Genomic DNA, 27,149 nt, shown 5'->3' on the forward strand with positions numbered 1-27,149 from the left:
GCTGGATTTTATGTATCTGTTTGCAATGGGTATGGCTGAAACACCTACGGTAAATTAAATTATTTTGGCTTCACAATTTCAAGAAACCAGTGGTGCAGGGATACAGAGCAAATAAACCTAAAAAGCTCTTTAACACACAATACTCCAGTATTGTAGATAAACAGTGACAGAAAATTAGTTATCCCGCATCATGTAGATAGGGGACAACTTACTGTACCCTTTTAATAATGTGCTTTTTAGTATATTAGGCGTGACTGTTAACATATTTCCTATCCAAATACGCTTGCCCATAATATGCCATTATTAATACATGTGGACCTGTATGTTTAACAAAATGAGTGACAGAATATTTATTTTTATTTTTTAGAACTATTCTAGTGTCGACTCGCTACTATACCATAGCAGATTAACCGAACTGCAGACTGTTCAAGCTTTAACGGAGACTCAGGATTTTATCAACTTTATCCATGTTCCTGGTATTTTATTTTGCGTACTGCATCAATAATGCATCTGAAGTACTTTATAAAATAATGAAGACAAATCAGCAAGCTCTAGTTGAACACATAACTACCCTAGTACATATATACGGTATATAGGTGGACAGGTAGACTCTTTTAGCATAAATGGCACTCATGAAGGAATATATAGTAATGTATATTTTGTATCTTGCATCAGCATATCTTCAATATTGCATCAGTTTTACTGATCCGTAATACTGGTGGACTGTCTTCTAGGCAGGAAATGGTAATCCATAAGTAGCCAGAAGAAACACTCATGACATACAGGACAGAAATAAATGCATCTATATTTTAGTTACTCTCCATAGACCAGTGAGTATTTTCCTTCCACAAAATGGCCTAAATCAGTGCATTCTGCACTTTTAAAATATGTTTGTATGTTATACATCCAATAGGTTAAGGGGGGATGATCGATCTCCAAAAATAATTAGTGACAGTCTTGAAGCTAAAAGAAGAAAAACACCATTTGAAACCCTGTGTTCTGCCACAAGGCTCCAATCCCTGCTGTTTCCGGTCCCTGGCGGACCAGAAGTGATGGCGTCCCATACATGGTTATGTGATTGCTGCAACCAATTACTGTCTTCAGTGGGGACATGCATTACCCCTTTGGGAGTTACACTTTGCAATATTATTTCCGACTTGTCTGGATCTTAACACTCTAAAGATGTCAAAAGTTGTAGGCATATCTTATACCATTACATACTGTGTCAACTGCTGTATATACTTTACTGTATTTTAAGTGCTGATTATTTCTTTTAGGTAATTTATCATCCCTGCCCTCCCTGAGAAGGCTGTTTCATCTCTGGATGAGTCGATATCCAGATGACAAAATGGATCCCATGCACATCTGGGACGATGTGATTAGCAACAGGTATAAATGTTTATAGTCAGGTTAAATCAAAAAGCTGTATTGTGATTTTTCCTGTATTATCTAAAATGCTGTAATTCTCATTGTGGTTAGGTGCTTCTTCCTGGATAAAATCAAAGAAAAGCTATCTTGTCAGCTGGTGGATGAAAGTATGGAAATAGACGGTACGACTGAAGATAGTGAGGAAGTGCATGCCAACAAGCAAGAAGATGTGAACTTTCTCATCAGAAAGTGCAAGTTTGTTATGAAAATGAAGATGATTGACAGCGCCCGCAAACAGGTAACCAAATTCTCATACTGTGCAAGGGAGGTGTTGCCTTTACATGTACTCATGTTTGGTGCAATAAGCTCTATTGATGATTGTCCAATTATAATACACATGTAGGGTTCCTTCTCAGAAACATGCTAGAAAAAAAAAAATGCCACAACCAGAGCATGCCACTTTTCAAAATGAAAAAGTACCAAAACAAATCACAACCAAAAATGCTTCATGTATAATATATGTAATATAACATTTGGCCACAGCATTGTGGCTCCAAAAAAATTACACAAACATTTTTTGCCTTTTCAGCAAAATGCTGTGTGTGAAACCAGCCTTGGGGAGTTTTGCTTTGCTTATGTCTGTTTAGCTGATTAAAAATAGGGCACGGTCACATCTGTGCTAGTTATTTCTTCTGTTCTGCTCTATTAGAGTAACAGAGCAACAAATATAATGGAAGTGCCACATTCGGCACATAACTGAAACCAACTGACCCAGGTGTACATTATTTTTTTTAGCAGAAAAAAGTCCTACATACCGCTCTTTTGCCAGAATCTGAGGAGGCCCCTAATAAAGCCTCCAGCACAGATGTGAACATGCCCTTAGGCCTCATGCACACGACTATATGTATTTTGCGATCCTCAAAAAATACGGATGACATCTGTGTACATTCCGTATTTTGCGGAACGGAACAGCTGGCCCCCTAATAGAACAGTACTATCTTTTGTCCGTAATGCGGACAATAATAGGACATGTTCTATTTTTTTGCGGAACGGACATACGGAAACGGAATGCACACTGAGTAACTTCTGTGTGTTTTTTTTTTTTTTTGCGTACCCATTGAAATTAATGGTTCCGTATACGGTCCGCAAAAAAACCCAGAACGGACACGGAAAGAAAATATGTTCATGTGCATGAAGCCTTACATTGTCTTGCTTCCGAATACAAAGTAAGTACTTTTATCTTCTGTAGAACAACTTTTCTGTTGCCATGAAACTTTTGAAAGAGCTTCATCGAGAGTCTAAAACCAACGAAGACTGGCTGGTAAAATGGGTTCACAGTTATTGTCGTTACAGTCACAGCCGAATCCAAAGTCAAAGTAATCCAGAGAGAATATTGACTGTACTAAAAACTGTCCCATTACTAGGTAAGGATTATTCTTTAAACAGCATCTTTGTGGTTCTAGCGCATGTGTGATGTATATAATTCCTGATGGACTTCTGAACGCAAATGGGAATGTACTGTTAGATGCACACCTCATCAGACAGTATCACACGTCACTTATACAGTACATGACTCGGTGTGTAACAAGCCCAAGAGACTGTATCACAACTTATTGGATTAGATACAGATGTGTTTGCCGATTAAGGCCGAATGCACACGGCCGTTGTTCACAGCCGTGAGCGGTCCGTGGAACTGCGGCCTGGATTCCTGCTGAGTGCAGGAGCGCACGGCGTCATGGGTTGCTATGACGCCGTGCGCTCCCTGCTGCCGCCACAGTACAGTAATACACTGGTATGATCTATACCAGTGTATTACTGTACTACGGCAGCAGGGAGCGCACGGCATCATAGCAACCCATAACGCCGTTCGCTCCTGCACTCAGCAGGAACCCAGGCCGCGGTTCCACAGACCGCTCACGGCCATGAACAACGGCCGTGTGCATTCGGCCTAAAGCTGTTTATTGCACTCTGGACATAGTGAGGTGTCTCTGGACTGTTAGTGATGTTACTTAGAAACTGAATAAGAAATACACTGGCAGGATTCATTTATGGGTGTTCTAACATGTCCACTGGAGTGTATTGGGCGTAGCTATTGCAGACTGAACAGTGTGGCAGAAAGGGCCAGCCGTGTGTCTCATCACACCACAGAACAAGCTAGTTTGTTTAGAAATAAAGCTAGGTGGTGAAGCAAACAGGAAGTGCTGGATGTAAATATTCTTGCTAAGGGTACTTTCACACTTGCGTCAGAGGAATCCTGCAGGCAGTTCCGTTGCCGGGACTGCCTGCCAGATGCGGATATCCGTGTGCAAACGGATACTATTTGTTTCCAGATCTGGATGCGGATCCGTTTGACAAATGCATTGAAATACTGGATCAGTCTCTCCTGTGTCATCCGGAAAAACGGATCCGGTATAAAACATTTTTTTCACATTTTTAAAGGTCTGCGCATGCGCAGATCGGAAAACCGGATCTGTTTTTCCTGAACACTTAGTACCGGATCCGGCATTAATACATTTCAATGGAAAATAATCTTGGCATTCCAGCAAGTGTTCCGGAATTTTAACCGGAGAAAATACTGCAGCATGCTGCAGTATTTTCTTCCGGCCAAATACCGTAAAAGTGACTGAACTGAAGACATCCTGATGCATACTGAACGGAGTGCTGTCTATTCAGAATGCATTAGGACAAAACTTTTATTTTTATTTTTTCCCGATATTGAGCCCCTAGGACGGAACTCAATACCGGAAAACTTTAACGCTAGTGTGAAAGTACACTAAGCTGCTCTGATGCCCAGACAGAGGGGATAAAAGAAAACACATGAAAAACAGGTATTGGGTCATAAATATGCATTGTGAGGGGTTTAAGGAGCACATCAAAAATTAGATTCAAATCTTTTTAAATGTTTTGTCTTAATTGAATTTTTATTGTGCAGTAGATGCCACTGGAGAATCCCACTTCACTGGTATTGTTTTCTTATTTGAACAATGCAAAAAACATATGGCACCAGTATGCTGCTCTGGTGAACTTTTGCGTGAGGTTGTTGCATAAATATTATATTCAGTCAGAAGACTGCTTCATTCTCATTTATTGAATGTCTGTATTTTGTGCTTTCTAATTTTACAGAGGAGAGCAGCCCTGAATACTTAAACAGATTTCCTCAGTCATACAGATATCACAATATGTTACTGGGTGGCACTTATAAAATCATGGGTGATGCACTCAGCAAACAACCAGACTGCCTGAATAAAATTGAAGAATCAAAGGCTAGAAAAGTAACCGAGCTTGCAGGGTCAGCAGAGGAGGTAAGTGTGAACACAGATCACAGCTTTATATTAGTATTAAAGGGGATGCGCGGCTATTATTATTTTTTTAATCCACCCCCCCCCCCCCCCCCCCCCCCCGCCTAGAATACTTGTGGGAAAACTATTGCTGACCCATTCCTAACTGGTCTTTTGGTACTCGTCTGATAACCTCCACAGTTATGAGTAGCACGTGACCCAGCATTGCTATGCAAACGGCACAATAACAGTACAAAGCATTATAAAATGGTATTTCTCGCCCATTTTCCTTGGGGACACAGGAGACCTTGGGTATAGCTCAACTCCCTAGCAGGCGTGACACTAAGTGAAAGCTGTTAAGCCCCTCCTCCACAGCTATACCTTCAGCCAGGACAGAGAGACTGCCAGTTTTTGCTTGGTGTCCAAGGAGACAAGACTGTTTTCTCCTTGTTTTTAGTTTTTTGATTTTTACTTTTTCTTTTTCTTTCAGACCATCAGGGAGAACAGACGCACTAGACCTCTCTGTTTCTCCCGGGGTTGAGCTGCGCCAGTGCCGGGCACCCGCACTGCTGCCTCCCCCACAGAAGGCAAGGTGGACCAGGGCAGCCCAGCTCCCCTGCATCCCGCCTGCGCAAGGGTCGCCTGCACGCCAAGTCCCTCTCCCCCACTCTTCTTTTCTCCGCCCTGGGAACTACATTCTGTGCTCTCGGCACTCCAATCTTTCCCTTGGAGCCGTTCCTTATGTTCTCCCTACTCCTTCCGTCCTGTACAGTGGTGTTTTCTGTTGCCATCGTGTCTCTGACGGGTGTCTGAATGGCGGTGCTTCTTGTTCCGAGCCTTCTGTCCTTCCCCAGGACAGGGCTGTTCTCAATTCCGTCGCTTCCTTCCTTCTGAAGGTGGTATCTGCCTTCATCTCAACGAGGCTGTCGTCCTCCCCTCCCCAACTCCGGGAACGGACGATTCACCGATTGGACGTTGTTTGGGCTTCGCAGTTTTACTTGGAGGTCTCCGACTCTGGTCGACGCTCTGTCTCTTGTGTTGCCAGGAGGTCCGTGCAACGGTTTGACTGCCTCCCAGGGTGGTTTTTCCTCCGTTTCATCAGAATGGCTATTACTGAGATTATCACACTAAGGGCAGGGTTCTGCCTTGGTGTCACCATTCGTTTCACCAGAGCGGTCAGTGCTTCCTGCTGCCGGAGGCATTTGGCTTCGGCCATGCAATTGTGCAGGGCGGCCACCGGTCTTCCTTGCACGCCTTACCAAGTTCTACAGGGTGCATACTCGGGCTTCGGGTGATGCTGCCTTGGGCCGCCTGGGTTTGCAGGCGGCGGTTCCTGGATGCCTTCGGGTGTTTCGCCTTGGAGCTGTGGTCCCTCCCCTCTTGGACTGCTTTTGAATGTCCCAAGGTCTCCTGTGTCCCCCAAGGAAAATGGGCGAGAAAACGAGATTTTTGTATAACTTACCAGTAAAATCTCTTTCTCGCTCTTCCTTGGGGGACACAGCACCCACCCATTCATTGTTTTATTCATTGTTTTATCTTCACGGTTTCCAGGTTTGGTTTACCCCGTTGGGTAGTTGGCTTGTTAGTTCCACTTGTTGGGCGTTGCCTTTTCTCACTACTTGGACACGCAACTGGCAGTCTCTCTCTCCAGGCTGAGGGTATAGCTGTGGAGGAGGGGCTTAACAGCTTTCACTTAGTGTCACGCCTGCTAGGGAGTTAAGCTATACCCAAGGTCTCCTGTGTCCCCCAAGGAAGAGCGAGAAAGAGATTTTACTGGTAAGTTATACAAAAATCTTGTTTTATAAGTTGTATAGACACAGTAAAAAGGTTTGTGTGGCCATATGTTTTCATACTTTAATCCCCAATTGTCAAAACAGATGATTTTAACCAAAACAATCATTCATCGGGTGTAATTTAACAATCTGTTAAGCAGTTCGATAAAAGACAATTATCCTGCTAAAAGAAGTTGGCCATGTTTGAAATCTTCGTCCGATTGATGAACCAAATATCATTTGTTCAGACAAATTGTTCATGGTCGAAATTTCTTTCTTTGATAGATTAGCAAAACGTGTCCCGCAAAAACAAGCCCTCATATGGCTATGTGAATAAAATAAAATAAAAGTTATGGCTTGGGGGTACTTTTAAACCTTTGCCCCTCTAATTTAAAACTATGTCCTCTTGTAGCAGTTTTTCTTCGTTTAAATATTCTTTCCTCTTTTACCTTGTTGATTCCCTTTGTATTTCAAAGTTTCTATCATATCTTCTCTGTGTCATCTTTCTTCCAAGCTATACATGTTAAGGTCCTTTAATCTTTCCTGGTAAGTTTTATCCTGCAATCCATGTACTAGTTTAGTAGCTCTTCTCTGAACTCTCTCCAAAGTATCAATATCCTTCTGGAGATATGGTCTCCAGTACTGAGCACAATACTCCAAATGAGGTCTCACTAGTGCTCTGTATAGCGGCATGAGCACCTCCCTCTTTCTACTGGTTATGCCTCTCCCTATACACCCAAGCATTCTACTAGCATTTCCTGCTGCTCTATGACATTGTCTGCCTACCTTTAAATCTTCTGAAATAATGACCCCTAAATCCCTTTCCTCAGATACTGTATCACTGATTTTATATTCTGCTCTTGGGTTTTTACGCCCCAGGTGCATTATCTTGCACTTATCAACATTTTAGTTGCCAGATTTTTGACCATTCCTGTAGTTTTCCTAAATCCTTTTCCATTTGGTGTATTCCTCCAGGAACATCAACCCTGTTACAAATCTTTGTGTCATCAGTAAAAAGACACACCTTACCATCAAGGCCTTCTGCAATTTCGCTGATAAAGATATTAAACAATATGGGTCCCAGAACAGATTCCTGAGGTACCCCACTGGTAACAAGACCATGGTCTGAATATACTCCATTGACTACAACCCTCTGCTGTCTGTCCCTCAGCCACTGCCTAATCCATTCAACAATATGGGAGTCCAAGCCCAAAGACTCTAATTTATTGATTAGCCTTCTATGTGGGACAGTATCAAAAGCCTTACTAAATTCTAGATAAGCAATGTCTACTGCACCTCTGCCATCTATTATTTTCGTCACCCAATTAAAAAAGTCTATGATTAGTTTGACATGATCTCCCTGAAGTAAAGCCATGCTGTTTTTCATCTTTAAATCCATGGGATTTTAGATGTTCCACAATCCTCTCCTTAAGTATGGTTTCCATTAATTTCCCCACTATTGATGTCAGGCTTACTGGCCTATAGTTGCCCGATTCCTCCCTACTACCTTTCTTGTGAATGGGCACAACATTTGCATTTGCTAATTTCCAATCTTCTGGGACGACTCCTGTTACCAGTGAATGGTTAAATAAATCTGTCAATGGTTTTGCTAGTTCACCGCTAAGCTCTTTTAATAACTTTTGGGTGTATCTCATCAGGCCCCTGCGATTTCTTTGAAAGAAAGTTCCTAGAAAGATCTTTCCTCTATTATCCAATTTCATGCAATATGTATGACTGTAGAGGCCATTATGGACTGCAACATGTATGAGCGTGTCTGTGAAAAGATTGTTCACAAGATCTTTCTAGGAACTTTCTTTCAAAGAAAGATCTTTCGTCCACAATCGTTCTTTGAATTAAAGATTTTTTTTTTTTTGTCCGACTATCGGATGAAAGTATTAAACACAGATGACTTCTATTCAGATGATGATGGTCTGTAGGATTGCACTGGGTATCAAATTATCAATACCCAATCAATACTTTTGTACCTGGATAGATTTGATGCCAGGATTTGCCTTTTACCTCAGTAGTGCATCCTGGCATGACAGAACTTGACCCTTCTTTCCCCACACACAGTATTAAAGTCATTGGTGGCAGTGGCCACAAGGTCCCCTCCCACTCTCTTCATTGGTGGTAGTGGCAATTCGGATCGGAACCCCAGCAGTGAAATTGCGGTGCTCTTTGGGTAATTGTCAATCTGCACTATGAAGCACCGTTCAATGAGTTCTGAAGCATTTGGCTTAATATAAGCAGACAATATTGCCTGAAACACTTCAGAATTCATCCTGCTGCTTTTGTCAGCAGTCACATCATCAATAAATACAAGAGAACCAGTTCCATTGGCAGCCATACATGCCCACGCCATGACACTACCACCACCATGCTACACTGATGAGGTGGTATGCTTAGGATCATGAGTAGTTCCTTTCCTTCTCCATACTCTTCTCTTCCCATCACTCTGGTACAAGTTGATCTTGGTCTCATCTGTCCATAGGATGTTGTTCCAGAACTGTGGAGGCTTTTTTAGATGTCGTTTGGCAAACTCTAATCTGGCCTTCTTGTTTTTGAGGCTCACCAATGGTTTACATCTTGTGGTGAACCCTCTGTATTCACTCTGGTGAAGTCTTCTCTTGATTGTTGACTTTGACACACATACACCTACCTCCTGGAGAGTGTTCTTTATCTGGCCAACTGTTGTGAAGGGTGTTTTCTTCACCAGGGAAAGAATTCTTCGGTCATCCACCACAGTTGTTTTCCGTGGTCTTCTGGGTCTTTTAGTGTTGCTGAGCTCATCGATGCGTTCCTTCTTTTGTTTGTTTTTTCTGCCTAATGATGGCTTGCTTCACTGATAGTGACAGCTCTTTGGATCTCATCTTGAGAGTTGACAGCAACAGATTCCAAATGCAAATAGCACACTTGAAATGAACTCTGGACCTTTTATCTGCTCATTTTTATTGGGATAATGAGGGCATAAAACACACCTGGCCATGGAACAGCTGAGAAGCCAATTGTCCCATTACTTTTGGTCCCTTAACAAGTGGGAGGCACATATGCAAACTGTTGTAATTCCTACACCGCCTGATTTGGATGTAAATACCCTCAAATTAAAGCTGACACTCTGCAGTTAAAGCACATCTTGTTAGTTTCATTTCAAATCCACTGTGGTGATGTATAAAGCCAAAAATGTTAGAATTGTGTCTGTGTCCCAATATTTATGGACCTGACTATCTTTGATTGCTACTTCATTCTAGCTTAATAGGGCACAGTTTTTTGCTGATCTGGTGAGTGCAAAAGTATCCAAATTACAACTCAATGCTCCATGTAATTTATTTAAATTAGAGCAGGCTGTTATAGGTCTGTCTGATCAGTGGGGATTTAGCCGCCAACACCTCTACTTGAATGCCCTACACCCTTTTTACCCATTCATAGCGCTGTACATTTAGTTCAGATATTAGATCAGCTCAGTACCATTAAAAATACTAAGCTGTTCTACCCAATCGATACTTTTGTACCTGGATCAATTCGATGCTGGTATTTGTCTTTTACCGATGCTAGGCTGTGCTACTGCATTCTGGAGAGACCCTTTTCATTGGTGGCAGTGATAGCATCTGATCGGAGTCCTAGCAGTGTAATTCTGGGGCTCTGATCGGTTACTATGGCAGCCAGGACGCTACTGAAGCCCAGGCTGCCATGGTAAGCTCCCTGCTGCTGTGTGCACAGGGCAGCTGGGACAGTGCGAAGTCCTATTCACGGTAATAGATCTCTATTAGGGTGAATAGGACAAGGGATTAAAAGATCCCAGGTTCTAGCCCCTAAAGTTAAAAAAATAAATAAAAATCACCCCCTTTCAGAATTTTTGATTTAAAATATATAAACAATAAATCAACATATTATTACATATTGCCACGCCCGAAAAGTCCAAACTATTAAAATATCTCTTATGCGGTAAACGCCGTTGAAAAAATTAAAAAAATAAAAAGCGTTGTTTTGCCAATTATTATTTTTTGTCTCCCCAAAAATAGGATAGGACTGTTCTATTATGGGTCAGACGTTCCATATATTGCTGAATGCACACGGCTTTTGTGGTGGGGGTTTTTTTTTTTTGTTTTTTTTTTTGCGTGGTAACGAATGGTATTGTGTATCGCAATACTTTTTTATGGTATCGAAATCAAATCAAAATTTTGGTAGCGTGACAACCCTAGTTCGTTGTATTTTTATTTTATTTTTATTCTTACAATTTGATTGTAGATTGCTGCTGGACTGTACAGAAAGTGTCTCCATTACTTAAAATCTGCTGTCAGGAGAGCTGAAGAAGAAACACAGTCTCATTCAGAGGAGAGGACTGATAACAAAGGAGCCATCAAAGCTTACATGACCCTGGTGGATTTTTGTGATGCACATCTTAGGAAACTAGAGGACAACTCATCAGGTACTGACATTTTTGGATATGTAATTGTTTTCTGTAGTAAATAATATATACTTTCCACTTTAAGGTAAAGTGAGTCTTTTTCCTTACTCCTTAGATGTTTCTTTCTGGTCTCCTTAAAGGCCATGTACACTTTTGGGAGCAATTTGTTTTATGATTGCATTTTACTCATTTTGAGCTAAAAATAAATAAAAAAATCAATTGGTCTTTATTACAAATACTGAGCCTTTCTGTCAAAAAGGGTTAACTGTTTTTCTAGCTGTGTGAATTGTACTTTTACTTTGTGGCGGTCATCTAATAACCCTTATATAAACAGTTATTTAAGCCACGTTATTATCAGTAAGATAAGAAATGAGCTACAATGAGTGTTCAGGTCAGAGATAAGTAGTGGTCATGCAAGCTGTCTGACAGAACCAGAGTCAAAAGTCAGATACTGCTACTAGAGAAACTCAAGGCTGCACAAAGACAGTGGTTCAGAATTTTTTATAAAAGCCAATTAAAAACATGATATATAGCTCAAAATGAGTACAATTCAATAATAATAAAATATGTTATCTGTAGAAACAGAGACTGTGGGAGATTTCCTAAATACAATGACAATTTTGGTACAGATTGTGCTAAAGAATGGACAGTTTAGGAACTGTCTATAGAAATATGAGAAATAGCATTCGTAAAGTGTACCAATCTTTTTAGTGCAGAAAAGCTGGTTTAAAATCAGCCGGCCAATAATGGCATGAGAAAGAAAAGTATCTCCTATGTCTAGCAATAGGCACTAAATGTATTATCTAACACATACACCACAGTGATAAATGTGGTGCAATATCTTACTGTGTGATGTACAGAGTGGGCCATTTATATGGGTACACCTTAATAAAATGGGAATGGTTGGTGATATTAACTTACTGTTTGTGACACATTAGTATATGTGGGGGGGAAACTTTTCAAGATGGGTGGTGACCATGGCGGCTATTTTGAAGTCGGCTATTTTGAATCCAACTTTTTATGTTTTTTTAATAGGAAGAGGGTCATGTGACACATCAGACTTATTGGGAATTTCACAAGAAAAACAATGGTGTGCTTGGTTTTAACATAACCTTATTCTTTCATGAGTTATTTACAAGTTTCTGACCACTTATAAAATGTGTTCAATGTGCTGCCCATTGTGCTGGATTGTCAATGCAACCCTCTTCTCCCACTCTTCACACACTGATAGCTAGCACAGGCTTCCAGTGTCCGTAGTTTCAGGTGCTGCACATCTCGTATCTGAAGGCAATTGTCTATGCTGTGAAGAAACGAGATGTGCAGCACCTGAAACTACGGATACTGGAAGCCTGTGCTAGCATTTCTCCTGCGGTGTTGCTATTAGTGTGTGAAGAGTGGGAGAAGAGGGTTGCATTGACAATCCAACACAATGGGCAGAACATTGAACACATTTTATAAGTGGTCAGAAACTTGTAAATAACTCATGAAAAGAATAAAGTTACGTTAAAACAAAGCACACCATTGTCTTTCTTGTGAAATTCCCAATAAGTTTGTGTCACATGACCCTCTTCCTATTGAAAAAACAAAATTTGGATTCAAAATGGCCACCATGGTCACCACCCATCTTGAAAAGTCCCCCCCCCCCCCCCTCACATATACTAATGTGCCACAAACAGGAAGTTAATATCACCAACCATTCCCATTTGATTAAGGTGTATCCATATAAATGGCCCACCCTGTAGTTTTATCCTCACTAAATTTAGGACAGAATGAATAAATCACCCCAGTGTTTATTTTAACCCACGAACCATAACTGACTGGTTAGTGCAATAGAAAAAAAAAATAGCCCTCCACTTAAAGAATGAAGGCAGTGCTGTATGAAATGTTTCTCTTCTTTTTTTTTTATTTTTTTTTTTATAATTACTTTACTTGTATTGTAATTACTCCTGTACTTGCAGTAAGTTTTGGTATGAGCCATGTAAATGGCTGATTTACCACACATAGGCTTTAAAGGGGTTGTCCAGCTATTAATATTGATTATCTATCCTCAGGATAGGTCATCAGTATCTGATCGCTGGGGTCCGACACCCCGGCGGTCAGCTGTGAGACGAGGAGGTGGCGCTCCATGCTAGCGCCGCTTCCTCATCGTTACACTATGCGTCATCAAATGTGAAGTGATGGCATAATGTAATTACAAGTACTCCGTACTTGAATGGAGGGAGTACTTGTCATTATACTGCACTTCAGAAACAATGTGCAGTGTAATGAAGAGGAAGCAGCGCTCGCATGGAGCACTGCCTTCTTTTCAAGCAACTGATCGGCAGGGGTGCCGGGTGTCTGACCCTCGATGATTAGATATTCATGACCTATCCTGACGATAGGTCATCAATATTAATGGCTGGACAACCCCTTTATGGTATTTTTCGTGGTACTATGTAATATACATCAGTATGTTATAAACATACAAACCTTGCAAATAAAATCATTTTCTGCACTACTTTCACTAATAGTATTGGATGTTAAAGACTGGAAACCATTCCCTGAAATCATAGTGGATAAAATGATAAAAGCATTAAAGCTGGGGTCTAAAGAAGCACGGCTAAAGTTTCCTAGACTACTCCAGATTATTGAGCTATATCCTAATGAAACATTGGACTTGATGACCAGAGAGGTGAGCCGTAACATGTAATGCAGTTTGATTTGTATTTCAGTATCTAGTACAAAAAGATCCTGTAACCTAAGAGCCAAATGCAGGGAACTCCATCATTATTCTCAACTGAATACCGTATTTTTCGCCGTATAAGACGCACCGGCCTATAAGACGCACCTAGGTTTTTGAGGAGGAAAATAAGAAAAAAAATATTTTGAACCAAAAGGTGTGCTTTTGGTGGGTTTTGAACTAATTGTGGTCTGTGGGTGACGCACTGTTATGGGGGATCTGTGGGTGACACACTGTTATGGGGGGATCTGTGGGTGACACACTGTTATGGGGGGGATCTGTGGATGACGCATTGTTATGGGGGATCTGTGGATGACGCACTGTTATGGGGGATCTGTGGGTGATGCACTGTTATGGGGGATCTGTGGATGACGCACTGTTATGGGGGATCTGTGGATGACGCACTGTTATGGGGGATCTGTGGGTGACACTTATGGGGGATCTGTGGGTGACACTTATGGGGGATCTGTGGGTGACACTTATGGGGGATCTGTGGGTGACACTTATGGGGGATCTGTGGGTGACACTTATGGGGGATCTGTGGGTGACACTTATGGGGGATCTGTGGGTGACACTTATGGGGGATCTGTGGGTGACACTTATGGGGGATCTGTGGGTGACACTTATGGGGGATCTGTGGGTGACACTTATGGGGGATCTGTGGGTGACACTTATGGGGGATCTGTGGGTGACACTTATGGGGGATCTGTGGGTGACACTTATGGGGGATCTGTGGGTGACACTTATGGGGGATCTGTGGATGGCTCTTATTGGGGTCTCTGTGTATGACAGTTATGGGGGGGGGATCTGTGGATGACACATATATAGCATCTTATGCTATGTGTCATCCACAGATCCCCTCTATAAGTGTCCCTGTAGTGAATGACCCTCAATACAGGGCCGGCATCTGGCTTTATAATGACAGCGGGGCCCGTGCAGTGACTATTCTACTACACGAGCCCCGCTCACTGTATAATCGTATGTCTAATAGTAAATAGTTATGTACATAATCGCATAATGAGCGGAGTACTTACAACTACAAGCGCTCGCCGAGAGGAGGGAGGAGGCAGGCCGGGAGGACGGGCGCTGGCAGCGTGAGTCATACGTCATGCGCCCACGCCGCCTGCTTTATTCATAAAGTGGGCGGCGCAGGCGCGTGACGTATGACTCACACACTGCCAGCGCCCGTCCTCCCAGCCTGCCTCCTCCCTCCTCTTGGCGAGCGTTTGTAGTTGTAAGTACTCCGCTCATTATGCGATTATGTACATAACTATTTACTATTAGACATACGATTATACAGTGAGCGGGGCCCGTGTAGTAGAATAGTCACTGCACGGGCCCCGCTGTCATTATAAAAGCAGACGCCGGCCCCCAGCCCCTTCTCCCTCACAGCTGATACACCCACCGCGCGGCATCGCGGCATGTGTATCATTGAAAATCGCAAAATAATTTGCGCAAAAAATTCGCGCGGAAATTCGCGCAAAAATTTGCGCGAAAATTCGCATGAAAATTCGCAAATCGCAAAATAAGCTGCATTCGCCGTATAAGACGCACTGCTATTTTCCCCCCACTTTTGGGGGGAAAAAAGTGCGTCTTATACGGCGAAAAATACGGTAATTTGATAACTCTTCATCTTTAAGCATTATTATTTGAGTGGCGCCTTTTAAGGGGCCACCAGATCCAAGACTGCTAATAAATAAGTATGGTAGCAATGCTTGTTATACACAGCCCACAACATTTGCTTTATATCACAGTAGGTGCCACAAGCTTGTGTAAAATTACCCTATAAGACTGGGTGATTTTTATATATTATTATTATTTTTTTTAATGTTTTACGCCCAGGAACATAAGCCATAATTTTTGTTATTTTTTTTCATTCACATAGCTGTATGAGGGCTTGTTTTTTGCGGGAAAAGATGTACTTTCTAAAGGCACCAATTACGGTTGCATAAAAATGGGGTGGAATAAAAAAAAAATCACCATTTCGCCAGTTTTATGTTTTTTTTGTTTACACAGTTTTCTATGCAGTAAAACTGAACTGTTACTTTTATTCTCCGGCTCCGATTACAACAATGCCACATATGTATAGTTTTAATACTGAAAATTTTTTAGAACTTTGGAAAAAATATATATTTTCCCTTTGCATTGCCATATTCTGACCCCCATAACTTTTTTATGTGTGTGGAGCTGTGTAAGGGCTCTTTTTTTTTTTTATCACTTTTTACTCTACAGCTATGGTGCAGCTCTGCTCGCAAGTGGGAGCCATTTTTTTTATTCCTGACTGCCACCATAAATTTACGTAGGGCGGTCAGGAAGGGGTTAATCTTAACCTGAAATTAGAGAGTACAGGTGCGGCTGGGCATGGAGCCGTTTTTCCGCACTGAATACATTCATGTGAAATTTCCCTAAAGTGCAGCAGATTGTGGCTTGATTGCACGTGTATTGGGATCATTTGTTCAGTTTTACATGGAATTTAATGTTAAACTATAATCTGTATTATCAATAACTATTAAGAGGATCAGTTATTGTTTTTAATGGAATAATCACTGATAATAATACAGGGCAGTTTTTTTTTAGATCGGGTGAAGTAGAAAATGTACCCCAAATTATCTACTGTGGAACACATTTGTGTTTTAGAAATTAAAGCCATTTGTGTCATGCATGTCAGTTTGTGAAAGTGGCAATGGCTTTGCTGCTCTCCCAGGGTGGCAACACTTTGATACATTTGTTGAAAGTAATGTAAATGTTGCATCCAGCAAAACTGAAAAATACCAAACATGATAAATTCACACCTTTTTATTGCTTTTCAGGTGAGTTCTGTTCCATGCTGGCTCTTTATTGGCTGGATAAGTCAAATGATGGCAATGCTTGATAAAAAGGAATCCCTAGCGGTACAGTTCATCATAGAACAAATTGCAGACTACTACCCTCAATCTCTTGTATACCCATTCATGATCAGTGGAGAAAACTATAACTTTGAAGACACAGTTGATGGACACAGGAATAAATTGTTTGTGGAAAAGTAAGGAAATGGACAATATGATACTTTTTCATAGTTAAAGGCTATGTATACCTTTTTTTATTATTGCATTGTACTTATTTTGAGTGAGAAATAATTTTTTCAATTTTATTACAAATATGGAATCCTTTTTTCTGTACAGAGCTGAGATGCTCTACTAGCTGCGTGTGGATTTTTTGGTCTTTTCCATCATTTGGGGAGCAGAGGACTCTTTGTCTGCTCTCTGACCTTATAAACACTAATCAAAGCTCAATCCTTGTCATACTGATAATAATGTGGCTTAAATAAGTCTTTATGACCTCTCAGTAGTTTAGAGGTTAGGGTTATTAGATGACCAGCACACAGTGAAAGTAGATTCACACAGCTGGAACAAACTGTTAACCTTTTGTGACAGAATGGCTCAATATTTTAATTAAGGTCAATTGAAAATTATTTTTAGCCAGAAATGAGTAAAAGGCAATCATAAACAAAAAATCACTCAAAAGTATACATTGCCTTTAAAGAAGACTTGTCACTCATGCATGTAGCTATTAAAACAGGCATGTCAGGAGTGGCAACAGGCCCTCTTTAATTGCTTGATATCAACATCTTTGAATATTGTAAGGCTACTTTCACATTTGCGGCTGTGCTCTCCTGCAGGCTGTTTCGGCATAGAATCAGCTGGGCGAAAATCGTTTCGGACGTCCATTTCTCAGAACGGCATCAGTGGGAAAAAAAAACTGACAGTATCTGTTTTAACGCCGAATGCACATGGTCGTGAGCGGTCCGTGGTATGCCGGCCTGGATTCCTGCTGCTAGCAGGAGTGCATGGCGTCATTGGTTGCTTTGACGCCGTGCGCTTCATGCCGCTGCTGCACTACAGTAATACACTCGTATAGATCATACGAGTGTATTACTGTAGTGCAGCGGTGGCATGAAGTGCACGGCGTCATAGCAATCAATGACGCCGAGCGCTCCTGCTGTCAGCAGGAATCCAGGCCGGCATCTCACGGCCGCAGAACACGGCTCTACCATAACACATGTCAAAGGCCTTGTATCGCTAGAAAGCTGACGTGCACAGGCCAATATTGATACATGGGTCTGCTTTCATATTTGGCTTTAGCCCTCAGCTTTTGAATAGTACACTCCACATGTTAAGTGGCACACGTGACAGTCCCATGCCCTTTGGCGAGCTTTCACCACTGAGTGGCGCCAGAGTCACTTGTCTGTCACATTTTGCTTCCGTACTTATTTTTCCCCACATCTTTCCTAAGAATCAATGGGAAGGCAGCATTCAGCAGCCAAAACAATAAATTATATTGAGTATAACTCAAGTACAAGGGATTGCTTGTACTTCTATTATTTATAATCAACCATATCATATGTTTAAATTGAACGCATGTATTCTTCAATTTTAGAATTCAGAGCAAGCTGGAAAAGAATGGATTAATTAAAGATTTTATTCTCGCTTTGGAGCAGCTGTCTAATCCTGCTTTGATACTGCAGGTGAGATAAATGGTCTGGTGCAGCCAGGATATTTGTGCTAGAATACCTACAAATACTAATGTACCTGCACACGGATGTAGGTTTACTAACAGAGACTCCGCACAAAGTTTTGTGTGGTTTTCAGTGCTTTTCCGCACAAAAAACTGCATGTCTTACTTGTAGTTTTTGTTGTGGGTTTGATGAGTTGTTGCCACAGATCTCACCCTTGCATTGCAAAGGGAGAAATCTACACAAACAATTAACATGCTACGGCCTTCAAAAGCAGCACAGCAGGTCAATTTTAGCATGGAAGTAAAAAAAAAAAAGCAATACGTACATGAGATTTGTCTAATCACATACACATTGCTGGTACTGGATTACGCTGTGGTTTTCCCGCATGAGAATCTGATCTGGAAAAACGTGTGTAATCAAGACTGTGTGCAGGTGGCCTAAATGTATAATCAGTTATTCACATATAGTAAGGGTAATTCTATTATATCTGCTCTAAATAGTTAATAATAGGCATAAGTACCCCCATCACTGCAAAGGTGTTTAAAGGGGTTGTCCTCATAAATTGGTGGGGATCAGACTTCTGGCACCACCAGTGATCCACTGTTTGAAGAGGTAGCGGTGTTCGAGTGAATGCTGATTCAGCTTCCAAATTACCTGTGCGACCCTGCTGATAGGATATTGATGACCAATCCTGAGGATAGGTCATTAATGTTTTTACACTGCACAACCCATTTAAGATTGCTAATAAATTTTGAGTTTTTTTTGCAGACCTCTTTGTCCTCTGCTATGTATACATTTTTTGTAAGAAACATAACTTTTGTGTCATCTTTTTTAATTGTACAATTTTGTGTATTTTTTCGTTATTAGGATTGGAAAGAGGACTTCGATAAAGAATTAGCTAGAGCAAAACCCGATAGAAATAAAATTAAGATGATGTACAGAGAGATGTATGCAAAGCTTGGGAATTCAAAAGATCCTACTTTTGGGGCATTCAGAAGGAGGTTTGCAGAGGTATGTAATTTACTGTTCTGAGTGAAAGCCGATTTCTTATTTCTATGCTGAAATCAATTTATGTTGAATTCCAGTATACTTTACTAGAAATGAATTAAAGGAGGAAAAGTGGAGCTGATTTACTTATACTGTCCAAGAGTAACACAGCAGTGCTCCATACTAAAATAAATATATAAAAAAAATAACCAGGAGCCATTCGTTCCTAAACTAAAAAATGTAGGAGCCAAATAAAAAATTTTAGTCGCCAAATTTAAAATGCATATATATATAAGACTGAGAAGATGAGACGCAGGTCACAGTAGTGAGCCAGCACTACATATAGGAGAATACAGCACCATATACCTCTCACATCCAGTTACATATTTTGGGGGACAATGTGACTAAAAATGGTGAATTGCGCGCTTTTGATTTTTTTTTCTGTTACGGCCTTCACCAGCGCTGCCCAATCGCATTTTTTTTTTCTCCCTGGCTCTGAGCTCTGCGCTATGATTGGACATCGCTGCTGTCAGGGAGAAGGAGAGACACTGGCGTGTTCTCCTTCTTGCTCTGAATGTTGAAAATACCGAGGGCCACAGCGGGTAAACAGAGCGGCTCCCAGGAATAATAGTAAGCGCACTTAGATCCCTGGGCGCCGCTCTATGTAGCCTGATACTTAGTTCATATTCTTTGGACCCATGAAAGGTCCTCTTTAACTCATTTATACAAGTGTCAACAGCGGTATCACAGACCCGGCACCTGAGGGGTTAATTGCCGCGGATCGCACGCCCTGTTATTGAGGCTGGGTCTGTGATACCGCTGCCTATACTTGTATTATTATGTTTTACATTCATTGGTGGTGCAGTGGCCACAGCTCCTCCCCTTCTCCTCCCTGCTATCTCCCCATTGGTGGCAGTGGCAGCCGCGTCCCAGTGGGGAGGGAGGGACTCCCTCCTTCTCCACTGTGCTAGTGAAGAGAACGTGGTGCGAGCCATGTTCTTTAACTGATACTAGGCTGCGGTCTTGTCGCCTTCTGCAAATTTTAAGGCGCATTGGCAACTGTTTTGGTCGCCATCTGGAGCCCTGGACAGTGTAAAACTGTCTTAAAGAGGACCTTCCATGGGTCCAGACATTATGAAATAAGAAGCAGGTTATGTAGGACATAGTCCATGGATGTAATAGTGCTTACTGTTTCTGGGCGCCGCTCCGTTTGCCCGCTGTGCTCCTGTAGAATTCTCCCGCCTGGTTTGATAATGGTTAGCATCGGTACAGGGAGGAGACTGCCCTGTTTCTCAATGGGCGTCTCCTTCTCCCTGGCTGTACCGCTGTCCAATCACAAAGGAGAGAGTCACAGCCAGGGAGAAAAAAAACTTCACCTTCTTCCTGGCTGTGACGCTCTCCACTGTGATTGGACCTCGCTACAGCCAGGGAGGGGGAGACGCCCATTTAGAAACAGTCTCCTCTTCCCTGTACCAATGCTAATTATTATCAAACCAGGCGGGAGAATTCAACAGGGGAACAGCTGGCAAACAATAGTAAGTGCTCTTAGATCCCTGTGCCCTACATAACCTGCTACTTATTTCATAATGTCTGGACCCTTGAAAGGTCCTCTTTAAACTTTAACAGATTTATCACAGTGACTTTATGCTGGATAATAAACCTGGTGCATCTTTTACTCTGTGTAGTCTAAGTTTACATCCCTTTCACTTATTTTTTTGTCAGACGAGGCATAAAACATAAAATGTCCAAAACAATTGATATAGAATGCAAAACATGGATGCTAGTTTTTTGGGGGGCAAATTGTTTTTACTTTCCTTATATCGTGTAATTGTTGGTTTTAAATTTGCAATAGTTTTTAGCTATTGAGGAGGATGTAATGATAATTAAAGTTATAAGAGCAATGTTTCCAACAGGTATCCTGTCGAACAAATACACCTTGTATTCCTGTACAGTTATTGGTAATACAGTGGAAGGCAAAAGTCTAGACACGCTTTTAACTGGAGTAATTTGTAGAAAATTGACTTCCAAAGTGTGAAAGTATTAATTGGGAGGAAGGCTGCTTAATTTGGTGGTGGAAACGTTTTTGTCCATCATTTTGAAATCCATAGTGTTGAATTTGGCTCAGGAAGGAGGTCATGTGATGTCAATCTTGGCCATAATTTAGAGTGGAGGTGTCCACCACTCTGCTGGATGCACATGGTTTAGCCCTTAGAGGACCTTGCAATTTTCCATTCTTGTTTTTTTCCTCCCGCCTTCCAGGAGCCATAACTTTAATTATGTTTCCATTCACATAATATGAGGGCTTGTTTTTTTTTTTTGCAGGACAAGTAGGACTTTCTAATGGAGCTAATTAATATTGCATATGATGTAGTGTGGAATTGGGAAAAAAATGCAATTCTGCCACAGCTTAACCCGTTAGTGACCACCCGTATTCCTTTTTACGGGTGTCACTAAGGGGCCTTAGGCTGCCGCTTTTATACAGCGTCCCAGTCGAAGCGCTGCACAGGTCCCCCGTGCAGCGGGGACCCAGCTCTCACATGATGATCCGGGCTGTTTAACACTTTAATGGCGCCCACCGCATGTTAAGTGCTGACACAGGGAGCGGACTCCCTTTGTCTCCCATCGGCACCCCGCAAACGCGACTGTGCCGATGTGTGTGAAGGCTGGCTGGGGTCTATGAAGGCCCCAGACCAGCCTTCAGTAATTTCCAGCAGGCTGCGCCTCTCTGGCACTGCCTGTTGGTCAATGTTACAATAGCATGGACATTAAAATGCAATGCACTATAGGGATAATGCATTGCATTTTAAAAGCAATCAAAATACTGTATGTTATAGTCCCATTGTGGGACTATAAAAAAAACAAAAAACATTTATTACATTTTAAAAAACCCATTAAAAAAATTTGCTTTTTTTTCCATTGAAAATATGCTTTTCAATGGAAAAAAATTGCAAAAAAAAAAATCTGCCCCATATGTTTGGTATTGCCGCATCCGTAACGAACAGGACTACATAAATATCACATAAATTATCCCCTACAGTGAATGTTGTAAAGAAAAAAAATAAATAACAAGCAATCAAAAAGCGCAATTTACTTTAAAATGATACCAATGAAAAATAGAAGTTGTCCCACAAAAATCAAACCCTCTCACAACTCCATAGAAAGAAAACTAAAAAAGTTATGGGTCTTGGGAAGCGGCAATGCAAAAACATTATTTCTTTAAAAAAAATAAAAAAATATTTATACCTAAAAATGAACGCCGTAAAATTTATAACATAAAAATGCAGTGGCAGTATTGCTGTTTTTCCCATCTCCCTCCCAGAAAGAGTTAATAAGAAAGTTATGTGTACCCCAAAATGGCGCAATTAAAAACTACAACTTGCCCCACAAAAAACAAGCCCTCATAAAGCTATTTAGACGGAAAAAAGGAAGAAAAACGCTTGGTCAGTAAGGCCCAAAACAGGCTGGTCACTAAGGGGTTAATATTTTTTTTATTATTTTTTTTTAAACAGCGTTCCCTTTGTGGTAAAATTGACCTGTTACCTTCATTTTACAGGTCAGTACAATTACAATGATGCCCGCACAACCCCTAGCAGGTGCAGATTGCTATGGCGAAATACAGATACAAACGCAAAAACACAAAATGCAACCAGCACTCTGCCCTGCCTTTATGCTGGATGTTCAATAAGGCATTAGTGTACATTTTGGCCAAAGCGTAATAAGCCACTCACCACGTCAAGGTCGCCTTAATGAGTGGTTAATTACAATGATACCACACGGTTTTTCTTACTGGAAAAAAAAAACTAAACTTATTTATACAGTAATTTATGAAAATAAACTGAAGTGATAGAGGTGAAACAAAATAAGTCTTGCAATATTTGTTGAAACTTCAGAAAGACCTCAGCGGAGGCCATACATTTTACAGTAGGATAGAGCCCATAGTTTTAATGTAGTTTTGATAAAAGAATCTGGTTCAGTTACAGCAATCCAAACCCAATCCAATACCAATACAGTGCTGCCACCTGCTGGCCTGTAGTGGAATATACCAGTAATGGGTATCGCAGCCTGCCTGAGGCTCCTACCTATCACAGGCACATAACAGGTTACCCAATCTCAGCTGGGGAATGCTGTTACAGGCACGGGTGCGTGCGATTCCCTTGTCTGCACTACTTAGATGCCATGGTCATATTTGACCATAGCATTTGAGGGTTTAAATGTATGTGATCAACCCTATGGCTGATCGCATAGATTCGCCTCAGGTCTCTGTTATTTGAAACAGCAGAAACCCAGTGGCTATGGCTCCCGCTGCATGCGTAAGCTGGCACCATCTTTAAAGTATGCTGGAATGCCGTACATATAAGGCAGAGGTCGCAAATGGGTTAATGTTTTATCCAGTGTTTGTACAAACATTGAAGAACTGCACATTATACTTCTTCACAGCAGTGCAGGCCTCAATGACTGTTCTGGCTCATATTTGGGGGTTCTAAGAGGGGACCATCTCCTTGATATCTTTACTGTGTGTAATATGACCTAAGGAGGGGGAATGGTTTCCGGAAGGCTCATGCACATGGCTGTTGCTGTTTTTGCGATTCCGCAAATCACAGATACCGGCCGTGTGCATTCTGCATTTTGCCGAATGGAACATCCAGCCTATAATAGAACAGTCCTGTCCTTGTCTGTAATGCGGACAAGAATAGGATATGTTCTATATTTTTGCAGATGCCACAGAAAGGACATATGGATGCAGACAGCATACGGTGCGCTGTCCGCATCTTTTGCAGCCCCATTAAAGTGTATGGGCGCACATATGACTGCCATCCGATTAGTAATACAGCAATTTACTATACATTGCAATGTTAAGCCACTGCAGTCTATGGTAGTTGTGGTCTAATGATTGTTTTTCCAAGTCCCCTAGGGGAACTAAAAATAAAGTTAGTGTATATATACACTCACCTAAATAATTATTAGGAACACCATACTAATACGGTGTTGGACCCCCTTTTGCCTTCAGAACTCCCTTAATTCTACGTGGCATTGATTCAACAAGGTGCTGATAGCATTCTTTAGAAATGTTGGCCCATATTGATAGGATAGCATCTTGCAGTTGATGGAGATTTGAGAGATGCACATCCAGGGCACGAAGCTCCCGTTCCACCACATCCCAAAGATGCTCTATTGGGTTGAGATCTGGTGGCTGTGGGGGACATTTTAGTACAGTGAACTCATTGTCATGTTCAAGAAACCAATTTGAAATGATTCGAGCTTTGTGACATGGTGCATTATCCTGCTGGAAGTAGCCATCAGAGGATAGGTACATGATGGTCATGAGGGATGGCCAAATTCGGACTCTACTATTTGAATGTCTCAACAGAAATGGAGACTCATCAGACCAGGCAACATTTTTCCAGTTTTCAACAGTCCAATTTTGGTGAGCTTGTACAAATTGTAGCCTCTTTTTCCTATTTGTAGTGAAGATGAGTGGTACCCGGTGGGGTCTTCTGCTGTTGTAGCCCATCCGCCTCAAGGTTGTGCGTGTTGTGGCTTCACAAATGCTTTGCTGCATACCTCGGTTGTTTCAGTCAACGTTGCTCTTCTATCAGCTTGAATCAGTCGGCCCATTCTCCTCTGACCTCCTCGCATCAACAAGGCATTTTCGCCCACAGGACTGCATACTGGATGTTTTTCCCTTTTCACACCATTCTTTGTAAACCTTAGAAGTGGTTGTGCGTGAGAAATCCCAGTAACTGAGCAGATTGTGAAATACTCAGACCGGCCCGTCTGGCACCAACCTTTCTTTCCCATTCTGACATTAAGTTTGGAGTTCAGGAGATTGTCTTACAATGCCTCAAACTCAGATCCAACCAATCGACATGGCCATTTCTCCAGTAAAACATCTGTACTGGTTGTCTAGTAGCCCCTCCTTTAATGAGTGGTAATACATGTCCTCTACTGCCCTCTGCCTGTGCCAGGATGTCTGCCTCCTTTGGATGTCAGGTGAGGCTATCTAAATTTTATTTTTCTGGTACATTGTGTGCTATATATGACCCAGAAATTGTTCCAGTCTTCATCATATAAAGTGATTTACAGCTTCCAGCATCTATTCCTCTTATACATACTGTAAGTACTTGCTTTATCCATCTTAGTTATCTCATTATTTTTCTTAAATATTCATTTTCTTTTATCTTGGGATGACATTTGGGGCTTTGGAACCAATAATTTGTTTTCCATAGAGTTATGGACCCAAGTTACATTGTCCCTCATGCAACTAAGCTACATTAAACAGAAAAGCTAAAAAGTCATGCCTCTTAAGAGGTACACTCCTTTAGAAGTTAACATGGGAAAAAAATATTCACATCCAACTTCTGTAAAAAAAAATAATGAACAAAAATTAGATGTTCCAACAAATAAATTATCAATCACGTGAAAAATTAAGTTGATTATTTCAAGGCTAATGTGACAATTTAAAAAAAATAACTTGCTCGCTGGTATCATTGGGGGACACAGGGACTGTGGGTATAGCTTGCTGCTGCCACTAGGAGGCGACACTAGGCTGAAAAAAGACTTAACTCCTCCCTTCAGGCTATACCCCCTCCAGCCTGGAGAGAGCATGTCAGTTTTTAGCTTAGTGCCGTAGGAGGCAGACCTCCCTGCCTTATGCAGGTCGGCTTCCTTAATGGATTTTTTATTTTTATTTTTTCCTTTTAATTTGGGGAAACAGTCGCCCAGCCTCTCCGTTGTCCCGGGGAGCAAGACCGGTGAGGGAATCCACCGCTCACCTCCCCACAGAAGCAAAATATGGACCAGGGCAGTCCAGCTCCCCTGCTTCCCGCCAGCCAAGGGGTCACCTAGGTCCACCATAGAAGACCCTCCCGCCATGCCAGACTCCTGCCACTCCAGTGCCAGCTGCTGAGGAGGTGACCCTGCTGGAAAAGGTGACCTTGCGGGTCCTCTTAGGGAGGGTGAAGAGAAGAGGAGAAAGATAGGTGAGTACACGGGACTAGGTAAGTATGTGTACCTCCCCCCCCGGCGGCAATAGTTCTTGGTTTTTATAGGGTTCACAGGCACCGGGCTCCATTTTTGGTAGCCTATGACCTCTATAGACCTTCCCTCTCCTCCTGTTTACTTGGGCACATAGGGGGTTAATGCTGTATATCCTCTGGTGGGCGCTGTTTATCACAGTGGGGCGGCTGAGCACTCAGCTGTGGACCTAGCGTCTGCTCTTATCGGACAGGCAGGGAGGGGAGAGCAGGAGGCTTCCCACTCCCCTGATTCGCCCTTTCCGAGAGCTATGCGCGCTGCTCCGGAACGTTTATGCACGCGCGGTAGCCGGGTGCATGATATTTTAGGCCCCGTCTTCTATTGGGCCTACTTGTTTCTCCGGCTTCGTTCTGGCCCACTGCTCCGATCTCTCTGTTTCGACCAATCGGCAGTACTCCCCAGTCGGCCGTACAACAAAACATTAGGCCCCGGCTTCGCGGCCTTGTAGGCCGCAACTTTGACGGCGGGGGCAGTACTGGAGCGAATTCTTCCTGCCTATCGTCCCCCTCCTCCAGGAGCCCGCTGAGCCCCGCCCACGGTCCTTAGTCAGCTTTAACCACTTCCTGGCCAGTCACCTCTTGGTGCTGACACAGGATTATCTGTCATTTATGTATGCAGTGCAGGTGCTCTAATCTGAAGAATTTAACACCTTCCTGACTACTGTCCACTTAAGGCTGGGAATCCCAGTTAGAGTAGGACCTCTCATACTTCCCAATCACCCTCCGGGGTCGTTTGGTTGATAGACACCACCTGCTCACTCTAGTGGATCATCTCCAGACCTTCCCAATTCACCCTCCGGGGTCGCTTGGTTGATAAGCACCTCCTGCTCGATCTGGTGAGTGACCTCTAGAATTCCCATTCCATCCCCTGGTAGTTTGGCTGATAGTTCCGCCGACGCAGCCTGCAATTGCCACCGGCGAGATTCTGAGAGGTTGAACAGCGCACAAGCGGCCCAGAGCAGGATATTTTTCTCCTCGGTCACCTCCACCCTTCATCGCCAGGGTCACGCTCATACGCACCCTTCCTCCCTGGAGAGGTTCGGTCTTAAAGGGGGGGGGGGGTTGTGGGGGGTAGTTCACAGATTCAGTCT

General features: G+C 42.2%; 1 protein-coding gene across 2 annotated transcripts in view; it reads left to right on the plus strand.

The window, feature by feature from the left end:
* Nucleotides 1-27,149, plus strand: part of PRKDC (protein kinase, DNA-activated, catalytic subunit) — a 408,896-nt gene that overhangs the window by 350,887 nt on the left and 30,860 nt on the right. For both annotated transcript variants that reach the window (XM_044294047.1, XM_044294048.1), the window contains 10 exons: nucleotides 368-476; nucleotides 1,278-1,389; nucleotides 1,480-1,666; nucleotides 2,618-2,792; nucleotides 4,492-4,670; nucleotides 10,664-10,844; nucleotides 13,334-13,494; nucleotides 16,353-16,564; nucleotides 17,959-18,046; nucleotides 18,905-19,048. In XM_044294047.1, the coding sequence (XP_044149982.1) occupies nucleotides 368-476; nucleotides 1,278-1,389; nucleotides 1,480-1,666; nucleotides 2,618-2,792; nucleotides 4,492-4,670; nucleotides 10,664-10,844; nucleotides 13,334-13,494; nucleotides 16,353-16,564; nucleotides 17,959-18,046; nucleotides 18,905-19,048 (1,548 nt within the window). The remainder of the gene's footprint in view (nucleotides 1-367; nucleotides 477-1,277; nucleotides 1,390-1,479; nucleotides 1,667-2,617; nucleotides 2,793-4,491; nucleotides 4,671-10,663; nucleotides 10,845-13,333; nucleotides 13,495-16,352; nucleotides 16,565-17,958; nucleotides 18,047-18,904; nucleotides 19,049-27,149) is intronic.

Source organism: Bufo gargarizans, chromosome 5 (assembly GCF_014858855.1).
Source record: "Bufo gargarizans isolate SCDJY-AF-19 chromosome 5, ASM1485885v1, whole genome shotgun sequence".
Lineage (NCBI taxonomy): Eukaryota > Metazoa > Chordata > Amphibia > Anura > Bufonidae > Bufo > Bufo gargarizans.